Raw genomic sequence first — 10,809 nt, forward strand, 5'->3', positions numbered from 1 at the left:
AAATCAACAGCACTTAAAGGGATAGTTTACCCAAAAATTCAAATTCTCTCATCATTTACTCACACTCATGCCATCCCAGATGTGTATGACATTATTTCTTCTGCTGAACACAGATTTTTAGAAGAATATTTCAGCTCAGTAGATCCATCAAATTCAAGTGAATGGTGACTAAAACTTTGAAGTTCCAAAAAGCACATAAAGGCAGCATAATATAATCCATATGACTCCAGTGGTTTAATCAATGTCTTCGATCCAATCAGCTTTTGGTGAGAAAAGACCAAAATATAACTCCTTTTTTACAATAGATCTTGACATCAGCAGTTTCCTTGGCAATCATGATTTCAAGCTCGATTACTCTTCCTAGCGTCATCCAGCGCTCTGGCCATGCATCACACACTAGTGTAATCGAACTTAAAATCATGATTGTGCCTAAAGATTGCAATGGCAGGATGTACATTGAAACAGGAGTTATAATTTAGTATGTTCTCACTCTAAATCGATTAGATCTTTATAAAAATATTCGTTTGTGTTCAGCAGAAGAAAGTGATATCTGGGATGACATGATGGTGAGTAAATGATGACAGAGAATTTTCATATTTGAGAGAACTATCCCTTTAATATCGCCTAGTTTGTTTTTGGAAAGACTTTAGTTTTCTATTTGTGGAATTGCACTGTCATCTAGTGGCAAAGGATATACAGTGCAAAGTGATAGAGAAGTCAGTAACGTAAGAAAATTATCAACTCGCCCTTATTAAACAGTATTTACTACAATTATTCTAAACTACAATGCGACAAAGTTGTTAAGGCGCATATTATTTAACTTTTGATGATACAAAAGACAATTTGCATACTAGAGGCAAGGTAGCTTCAAATCTTCAATTTCTAAAGCTCAAGGGAATTTATTTCGCCAAAACGTTATCTTCACAACTTGTATAAAAAAAAATAAAAATTCAAAAAGATTTAGCATCAGCCTCGTCACACTTTTTGTCACTGATGTTGTAAAATTTGATGACCTTTGTGAAACACTATATAGTCTGCATTTTAAACAAAATAGAGACTGTAATATTTAAATTGTAATGTAACAGTTTCCACATCTGTTATGTGATGTTCAAAGCGATTTTGGATCATATTAACTTATTCTGCGAATACATCGTTATGACGCACCAGCAAGCATAATATCTGTTGAGTGATGTGGTTTGTACTTAAATTTGGAGCTGTAGCAGCGGACTTGTGAACGCCACGTACCTCTTTGAGCAAGAGTCCTTCACGAGTTACCTTGGAAACCTTTGACAGACAGATCAAGCCCCAATGACAAACCAACGCGCAAACCTCAAAGGAGGAAGCGAGAGGATTTATCCAATAATCCGAGCGAAGGGTGTGTCTTTACACCGCAGTAGGCAGGTTTGTAGGCTGAGTTCACGGAACTGTTCTTAGCACACATCAGGTAAAAACAAGTTGTTGCAAATAAGCTGTCAGCGCGCTAATCTCTGTGACGCTTTAGTCGAGTTAAGGACAGCGAGTTTGTAAACACTATTCTCAGGGGATCTTTGAGGGTAAGTGCTCGCCTGTTGCTCCTTACAATGTCTGCTGTATTCATTTTAACATCTGATTTATATTTTATTTTTATTACAACAGTATATTGCAATCTAGCTTTGTTTACAAAGGGAAACCAACAGAAACACACGTTGTTCAGTACCCAGTTTATTGTAAATTGCGATTATGTTTTCACGGATAACACCATTTTTTTCGATTGGTTCAGCCGTAGTTAATGGGTAAGGATGTCTTGCAGATGGATTGACAAGTCTCTGACTGGTTTATCATACACGTGTTTGTGACGTCACACGGCTTGTAGAGAGTTCCCTTTTAGAAGAAATATACCCACGATCAGGCCATGTCATTTTTATCAATAACTGTCTTTTCTTTTAGATTATGTTCTTTTATGATCATTTCTTTTTGGGTTTAGTTTATATTAAGTTAAATATTTAAGGGGGGGAATAACTGTATACAGGGTTGGGGAATAACGGAATACATGTAACTGGATTACGTATATAAAATACAAAATATAAGTAACTATTTTACTAAATAAATCATTGGTAATTAGAATACAGTTATATTAAAAAATATTTTGATTACTGAAGAGATTGCTTTGCATTTTATTGTCATTTGTTTTTCATCTAATATTTAATCCTTTTCAGATGGAAAATAATGTATACATATAATTGATGCGAACCAAAGTGCATTTGAACAGTGGTAAAACACATTCTTATGATGTGTTACATTCATATGAGCAGACAGAGAAGTACGTTTGGAGCAGAAGAAATAGAAATATACCTTGTGTAAATTGTCATCTTTATGCTAAGCTAAAATGCTATTTCTATTCATTTTACATGCACTTGTTACAAGGCACGACCATTTTTTATCATGAAAATTCACATTGGATCATAATTTCTTTTTCAAGACCTTTGATATTAGGGCAAAAATCTTTTTCTAGATAATCATTTTTGTATTGTTTTCTTGTAAAAATATTTTACTTGTATGACACTGCATAGGATATTTAGGTTTTGGACTGGCAGAGTTTTTATAGTCAAAACAAGTGAAAAAATCTTTCACTGCTGAAGATGTAATCAAAGTATTTTGAATACATTACTGACCTTGAGTAATCTAACAGAATACATTACAAATTACATTTTACAGCATGTAATCTGTAGTGGAATAGATTTCAAAAGTAACCCTCCCAACCCTGACTGTATAAATGATTATATATTTAATAGAAGTCTAAATAGCAGATGTAATCGAACCCTGGTCATCCACACGAAAAAGCACATCCACACTGACATTACACCCCATGCCACTGCAATAAAACTAGTGGGTGCAGTTTGTCTATATTTCTGATAAATCCAGGCTATTGGAGTGCAAATAGCCAAGCTGTGTGGCAGGTGCTATTTACACCTAGTGCAAATAGTCACTCCATTAATAGAATTAGGATAATTTACCCCATGTAATTTATCCCATAGGCAACAGGTTGATGCAGTAATCACAAATGATCACAAAGACCCACTGATCATTTTAAGAATGTTACATACATGCATATAAAATGATGACAATACTGACACTACTGGTGTTCTTGTCTTTACACAGATGTTGGGACAAAAAGGTCTGTCATGCTATTGCTTGATGCTGTGTCTGTGGGCTTGTTTGGATGCAGTGCCAGTTGCTGTAGATAAGACCAAAGTGAGCCCTCCAGCAGAGCAATTGGACCCACCTAAAAGTGCAGTAAGTAATTTGATAGCTTTGAATTTCAAGGATTTGTGATCTTGCTTGAATTAAATCTTTAGACAGGTACCAATGATTATAGAGTAAATCTGGATTATTATAATAAGCTGTGTTTGTGTACAATAAGTGCCTTAAAAGAAGGGTTCAACAAATACAAACTGGCTCTGACTGCTCAGTCTCTTTAAAAATATGAATCTTGTATGTTTCATAAAATGTGGTTGCTCTAGTCTCTTCTCTAATTGTAATGTGTACATCTAATTTGAAATAATTTAGGACACCGGACTGCACTATGACCGGTATCTCAGAGAGGTTATTGACTTCCTGGAGAAAGACCAACATTTCAGGGAGAAACTTCATAACACAGACATGGAAGACATCAAGGTAGTGCAGCACCTTATTTCCCAACCTTACTTTTCAGATGTGAAATCAGATTATGTGAACACCTCATTGTTTACTTCTCATCCCCTGTTTGGCAAAACAGCAAGGGAAGCTGGCTAAAGAGTTGGACTTTGTTAGCCATCACGTGCGAACTAAACTTGATGAGCTAAAGAGGCAGGAAGTGACCAGACTGCGCACCCTAATCAAAGCCAAACAAGACATGAATAGAGGAAAAGGTATCACGTAGCAAGATCTGCCTAAAATTATACATTACAGTGCAATTTGTTTTTGTTATTGGTTTGTGGTTAACATTTGCACAAAAGCTATTGTGAAATGTCCTCAACCATCTTGTTTTTTTGCTCAGAGAGCACAGATAAGCTGGGACAGAGGATGTTGTATCTGAGAGTCTCATTCATCAAACTCTTTATTTCACAATGTATTTTATATACACTATTTGGCCAAAAGTGTGTGGACACCCAAACACCCAGAGCCGTTGCAGAACCGTTCATTTCAGAACCATTGGCATTAATATGGAGTTGGTCCTCCATAACAGCTTCCACTTGTCTAGGAAAACTTTGCACTACATGTTGGAACATGGCTGCAGGGATTTGGTTGCTTTCAGCATTAGGCAAATGGGGCTTACAGTTGATGTTCCAATTAATCATAGAGGTGTTCAATGGAGTTCAGTCTGGGTTTGTGCAGGCTTTCACATCAGACTCCAATAAAACATTTGTTTTTACAACTTGCTTTGTGCACAGGGGTATTGTCATGCTGGAATAGAAAAGGCCCTCCTCAAACTGTTGCAGACTGATCTTAGAGTAAAATTGAAAATGGTATGTTGACTTTTCTTTAGCTAAAATCTGTCTGTGCTTACCGAAATTTGAAACACTGCCCCAGTGGTCAAAGTGGTAAGTGTTGTTGGTCCATGGAGGGCTGCCAAAATGTAGTTGTTTTGAACTATACAGGCTATAATACAGAAACGGGAATACATATTTTACAAATTGTACCCCAAACCTAAACCTAACATAAGTAGAGAAAATATTTTATGTTAAAGGGAAAATGCAACCTCCGAATTGCGCTAGTCAGTGATTATGCGAACACAATTACTTCTTGGTTTAAATGCAGGATTTGAACCCAGGTCTCCCACACTGGTAACGCAACGCACTTCTAGTTGTTCCACAAGGGAAGGTAAACATGCGAAGGAGATGCCGCTTGTCAGTGAGTTGGCATAATGGGGCCTATCCTAGGGTACTGGAAATTTTGGAAACAACATGCCGACTTCCCATGTAAACATGTTGAACTGTTGCCACAAAGTTTGGCCTAGCCAAACCTGTTAATTAGAAAGTGGTATTCACATAATTTTGGCCATGTAGTCTACCTGTAACCTTGGCCTGCTGCATGGACAAGAAACATATTTTAAAAAATCAGCTGTTCTATATTTTCCCGAAGGTATGACAGTGGACCACCAAGCCCTTCTGAAACAGTTCGAGCATCTGAATCACATGAATCCACATACATTCGAGGTGGAAGATTTGGATCGCCTCATTAAATCGGTAAGCTCCAAATCTGACTTTCGGTTGATTTCACTGGTCTCCATATCTCACATTTACCTTTTCCTCTCTGTTTGTTCCCTAATTTTGTTAATCTAAGGCCACTAATGACCTGGAGAACTATGACAAAGAACGACACGAAGATTTCAAGAGGTATGAGATGATGAAGGAGCACGAACGGAGGGAACACCTTAAGAAGCTAGATGATGAAGCCCGCAAGAAAGAAGAGGAACACTATGAAGAGATGAGGAAAAAACATGCAGATCACCCCAAAATCAATCACCCTGTAAGCTTAAGACACTCAATTAGCTATTTAGTGGATGCTTGTGAATCTGCACACAGGTCTTCTTATTAGTGTATGATGTCAAAGTCACAGGTTTGATTCCCAAGAAGACACAATACTGTTAAAATGTCAAATGTGTAAATGTCCTTTTGTTTGGAACAACATACATAAAGTACACTAGTAAACAGTGTACATTGCATTTCCTAAATGTATGTTAGGCCGTGTTTAAATATTGCTAGGGTAATTGCGGGGAGGTTTAAATAATGAACATGTTAAATCAAATAATCTAAAATGATATGTGCATTAAGCTGTTATTGTTAATGGTTTGGTCTGTATATGTGTCAATAGGGCAGTGAAGACCAATTGAAAAAAGTCTGGGAGGAGACTGATGGTTTGGATCCCAATGAGTTTGACCCAAAGACATTCTTCAACTTGCATGGTGAGATCAGAGAACTGCTGTTCTGAACACAGCTCCATTTTGTTCACCACCTGGAGATAGAATCACAGCATCACTGTGACATCACTGTTTTCTTTCATAGACACCAATGGAGATGGCTACTTTGATGAGCAAGAGCTTGAGGCACTGTTTACCAAAGAGGTTCGCATTAACATTTCAATTAATAGCTATCATAATAGTCTTTGAGGATGACGTAGCTTTATGAAGGTAGTAAATCTGATGTTTACCTCAACCATGTTCAGCTAGAGAAGATCTATGACCCCACACGTGAAGAGGACGACATGGTGGAAATGGAGGAGGAGAGACTTCGTATGAGAGAACATGTGATGAATGAGGTGGGGACATCATAGTAGAGCATTCAGTTCTTCGATTGAAAATCATTACTAATTATATTATGGCTTGTATTTACTGGAAAACTAGTGATTGGTCCACTTAATCGTATTATAATTTATTTGTATGGTCTGTCCATAGGTTGACACTAACAAAGACAGGCTTGTTTCATTAGATGAATTTATGGCTGCCACAAATAAGCAAGAGTTTCTAGAGCCAGATGGATGGGAGGTAAAAAAAAAAATTATCTTTGTTTTCCTGAGACCCGAACATGAATGCTGTGTGTGTTTTCCATTTCCACTTTTTTATTTGTAACTAGCATCAAATTGATTATTATGTTTCCAGGAGTGTTGGTTATTAATGTTTTTGAGACTTTACAGACATTACATCAGAAATGTGCATAATTTATTCTGATTCAAAGTAATGTTCAGGATCATCCAATCACTGATAACCATGTTAAAATAAAATGTAGCGTTATAAAATTCTCAGTCTATTTACTGAGTACCATTGTTCCATGTCTGCCAAACATGTCGAGTGGTCCAAACATCAAACAGCCTGAATCTGAACATTTGGTTGGAAATTAGGATTTTAAAGCAGCATATCAAACGAAACTAGAGATGCTACTCTTTACAACCAAACAGGTTTCAATGAAAATACTTTTCATTTTTTTGCACTTTTGTTGGCACTGCGTCCGTAGGAGCACCTCGAGGAAATTGACGTCATGTTTTTGTGTCACATTGAAGTTACCACTGTAAATGACTGTCTAGAGTCTTATGAACAGGATTCAGTTGGTTTTTTATTCATTTAAATTATGCATTGCGTATAGCAAATCCAAAATAGCGAGTCCTCGCATGAGGCAGTGGGGTCACACAAGGTTAAAGGTAAATTCCATTAAATTGTCTTAACTTTCAAAAATGTCTTTGTCTGCTTCTTCTTGAGACTCTGGAACAGAATCCATCCTACACTGAAAAAGAGATTAGAGAGTTTGAAGAGCATTTATTGCGGGAGGAGAACGACCTCAACCAGAAAACTAATGATCTGCTGCAACAGAAAGAAGACTTGGAGAGACAGCAGGAACAGCTTAATGCTCAGAAAATGGAGCTACAGAGGGTAGGAGAGCATAAGATGAGAAAGAGAGAACAAAGAAATAGAAACTAGCAGACACTAACTTGCAGGTTGACAGTGCATGACAAATATAACAAAGATTTTGTTGTTGTCCATGATATGAGTTTACGGGTGAATGTCACAAAAGTTGTCAAGAACATGTCTAAATCATATTTCATCACAAAATCAAACAAAAGAAAAAAGTTTTTATTTTCCTTCTATTTTTAGGAGCTATATTAAGACACTCACTGAGCACTTTATTTAGGAACACTATGGTCATAATAAATTCCCTGAACGTAGTCTTCTGCTGTTGTATCCCATCCGCCTCAAGGTTCGACATGTACATTTTGAGATGCTATTATGCTCACAATTGTACAGAGTGTTTATCTGAGTTATCGTAGCCTTCTGTAAGCTCGAACCAGTCTGGCCATTCACCGTTGACCTCTCTCATCAACAAGGCGTTTTTGTTCCCAGAACCACCACTCACTGGAGGTTTCTTGTTTTCTGCACCATTCTGAGTAAACTAGAGACTGTTGTGCATGAATATTACAGGAGATCAGCAGTTACAGAAATACTCAAACCAGCCCATCTGGCACAAACAAACTTGCCACAGTCGAAATCACTGAGATTAAATTTTTTCCCCATTCTAATGGTTGATGTGAACATTAAATGAAGCTCCTGACCCATATCTGCATGATTTTATGCATTGTACTGCTGCCATATGATTGGCTGATTAGATAATCACATCAATATTTAGGTGTACAGGTGTTCCTAATAAAATGCTCAGTGAGTTCAATTTCTGTTATTACGAGTTTTTTACTGGTGTTAATTTCATAACAATTTGGCACCTCCCCCATTCTCATTACTGTAATAAAAAGAAAATCTAATTCTAAACACTAATGCAAAACAATAATTATATATCATAGAGAAGTATTTATACAGCTTGCATTTGTTGTGCTGCCTTTAATTTATGCTGATTTAAATGTTAAATCCTTGTACAGTATTTGTTTGTGGTGATCTAATGAGAACCTTCAAAAGTGAAGTGTCCAGGTGCAATTTATCTTTTCTTGCTAAATATAACTTTTTTTTTAATTTTCTTTGAGGTGAAATGTGACTAAAATATTCCCTTAATAATAATGTGTTAATATTTGAGCATGTGCTCTGTGGTTATATATGTTGGGGATTTTGTCTATCCTCAGTATTCCTACATACTGATACAATGTTGATTCCTTGCCTATTCACCCATTGTTTCTTCTCTTTAGGCAGCAGAGCACATGGAGAGGTTGAAAGCACAGAAAACAGAGCCTTTAGTCTTGGACAAAAGTCAGTGATTGTTTTTATATTTTTGTGGTCAAAAGTGGATCTCTGATTATAAGCAACTAAGTATTGAATTTCTGTTCTTTGAATTCTTTTTTTGTTTAGCAAATGAATTGGAGATACTTCCTGTGGAGATACTACCTGGGGAGAATCAGCCCATGTCACAAGGTCACCAGCAAGACCTTCCAACACATTCTTAGCAATTCAAGCTCTCCTCAATGTCTGTAAATTGTTCCTCATGTATTGTCTTTTTATGTAGTGTCAAATATATCATCCTCATATTTAAAAGGATGATTTACTGTCTCTCAGCAAGTGGTTCAGCATTCCTTGAAATTATCATCTAGAACATCATTCTGGTAGTATTACCAACCGCGAAAGAGAATTGACTAATCTTGAGTGATGCTATGTCCAACAGGCTGTTTTGTGAGGACAGGGATTGTACTTGAAACTTTTGTTTAGAGAAATCAACTTTTTATTGTTTTTGTAAATCTTGTGTCTCCTTTGCACAACATTACAGGCCAACACTGGTACTATTAACACCCATTATTCGTGATTAGACAGTATACCTGGGCAACACAAAATTAATTTCCTGTTAAATGCTTTACTGTAAAACACTTCCTATGATAAGACATGCTAAATTAAAGTATGCAGAATTTAAAAAAGGATTAATGTTCTTGACAACATAATGCAACTTTCATGGTATAAATTGCAAAACAACACATTTTTTTTTTATATATATTTTTCCCATATATTTGATTCAGTTAAAGTATACCTGATGTCTTTTCGCTATAACTTAAGTTTGAATAATCTGTCCTAGATCAAACTGCAATATTGTGGTCCAATTAGGAGGCATTTAATGTAGTTTCTAAAACCTTTTATAATGTTAGTACTGCAACAACTAACATTTAATTATTTTAAGTTCTTTCTACAATGTTAACAAATCCAATTAAGCATAACAGGGTGTATGTGAGACAGTTTTGGCTTGTTTGATTGTCTTTTCAGATTTAATGTGTGAATGAATGTTCTTTACATTTCTTTAAAATTATTAAATTATCTCTGCTTCACCAATTGTGTTCTCTGGCTATCTTTACAACATAATATATATTTTTTGAACATACACATAAAAGTGATGAATTCGAAAAGGCATGCTGAGATCACAGGTGGTAGATCACAGACAGCGACAAAGTTCCATAGGGAGTTCACACAAAGATAGCGGCAGATCACATTAACTTTTAATGATTTTAAAGTATATGAGACAATATAAATTGCTACATCTAAACATTTGTATTGTTATGCACAATGTAGAATAACACCAAATTGTATTACAATAAAAAAATTACTTTGTTAGAATAGCAGACACACTGCAGACACAGTATTCTGAGATAAGATAAAAGTATATCTACATAATATAGTTTGTATTCTGATCTAATGTGTTCTGATAATTTTTGTATTAATTGTTAGATCCTGAAATGAGATTCAATTATATTGAATTGAAATTGACACATAAGTGTTTTATTATTTTTATACAAGTAGTTTTAAGTTACTTCGTTACCGTAGCAGATGCACTGCAGACATACAGATCTGAGACGAGATAAAATATCTATAGATAATTTGTGTTCCAGTGATAAATATCAAAATACTGAAATGTGAATCTTTATTAAAAGGTTTATAAACAATAACATAGTCACTGTTGTGTTTGTTTTAATGCAGTAATTGATTGATTCAATTTGTTAGTTAAAATGTCTACAAATTCAGGTTTTCGTCACCACTGTCAGATATGTGTCAACTCTGTCAGGTCTATGTCACCTCCGTCAGATGAATATTTTGATATTTCATTATGATATTTCATATTTGTTGAGGAATTGTTGGTCATATGTGAAAATGTAATCTGTCTTCTAACATGAGAATGTGTTTTCAAATCTTAAAAACATCTTGATTGCTGTTGAAGTTAAAGTTAAAATTCTATTAAACAGCCCAATTAAAAAACACAGACAGATATCTATATATATATATATATATATATATATATATATATATATATATATATATATATATACATATTGAAAGTAACTTTTTGTGGCCTCTGTCAGCCTTGGTAAAAATTAATGTTTTCTATA

General features: G+C 35.4%; 1 protein-coding gene across 1 annotated transcript; it reads left to right on the forward strand.

Annotated features, from left to right (window-relative positions):
• Nucleotides 1–1,395: 1,395 nt before the first annotated feature.
• On the forward strand, nt 1,396–9,775 carry LOC127661465 (nucleobindin-2-like). Its single transcript, XM_052152202.1, has 13 exons — nt 1,396–1,553; nt 3,139–3,273; nt 3,547–3,654; nt 3,755–3,887; nt 5,101–5,204; nt 5,302–5,487; nt 5,833–5,923; nt 6,024–6,082; nt 6,184–6,276; nt 6,413–6,502; nt 7,211–7,381; nt 8,638–8,698; nt 8,798–9,775. The coding sequence occupies exons 2-13, from the start codon at nt 3,139–3,141 to the stop codon at nt 8,890–8,892; spliced, it is 1,326 nt and encodes a 441-aa protein (XP_052008162.1). The 5' UTR covers nt 1,396–1,553; the 3' UTR covers nt 8,893–9,775.
• Nucleotides 9,776–10,809: the final 1,034 nt, after the last annotated feature.

Source organism: Xyrauchen texanus, chromosome 21, assembly GCF_025860055.1.
Source record: "Xyrauchen texanus isolate HMW12.3.18 chromosome 21, RBS_HiC_50CHRs, whole genome shotgun sequence".
In the NCBI taxonomy this organism is placed as follows: Eukaryota; Metazoa; Chordata; class Actinopteri; order Cypriniformes; family Catostomidae; genus Xyrauchen; species Xyrauchen texanus.

What these genes read in the sequence shown, in the direction of transcription:
- LOC127661465 (XM_052152202.1), top strand. Translation starts at nt 3,139, where the DNA reads ATGTTGGGACAAAAAGGTCTGTCATGCTATTGCTTGATGCTGTGTCTG. An exon ending in ACCCCAAAATCAATCACCCT is followed by an intron (nt 5,488 to 5,832) that starts GTAAGCTTAAGA and finishes ATGTGTCAATAG; the next exon opens with GGCAGTGAAGACCAATTGAA. An exon ending in GAGAACATGTGATGAATGAG is followed by an intron (nt 6,277 to 6,412) that starts GTGGGGACATCA and finishes GTCTGTCCATAG; the next exon opens with GTTGACACTAACAAAGACAG.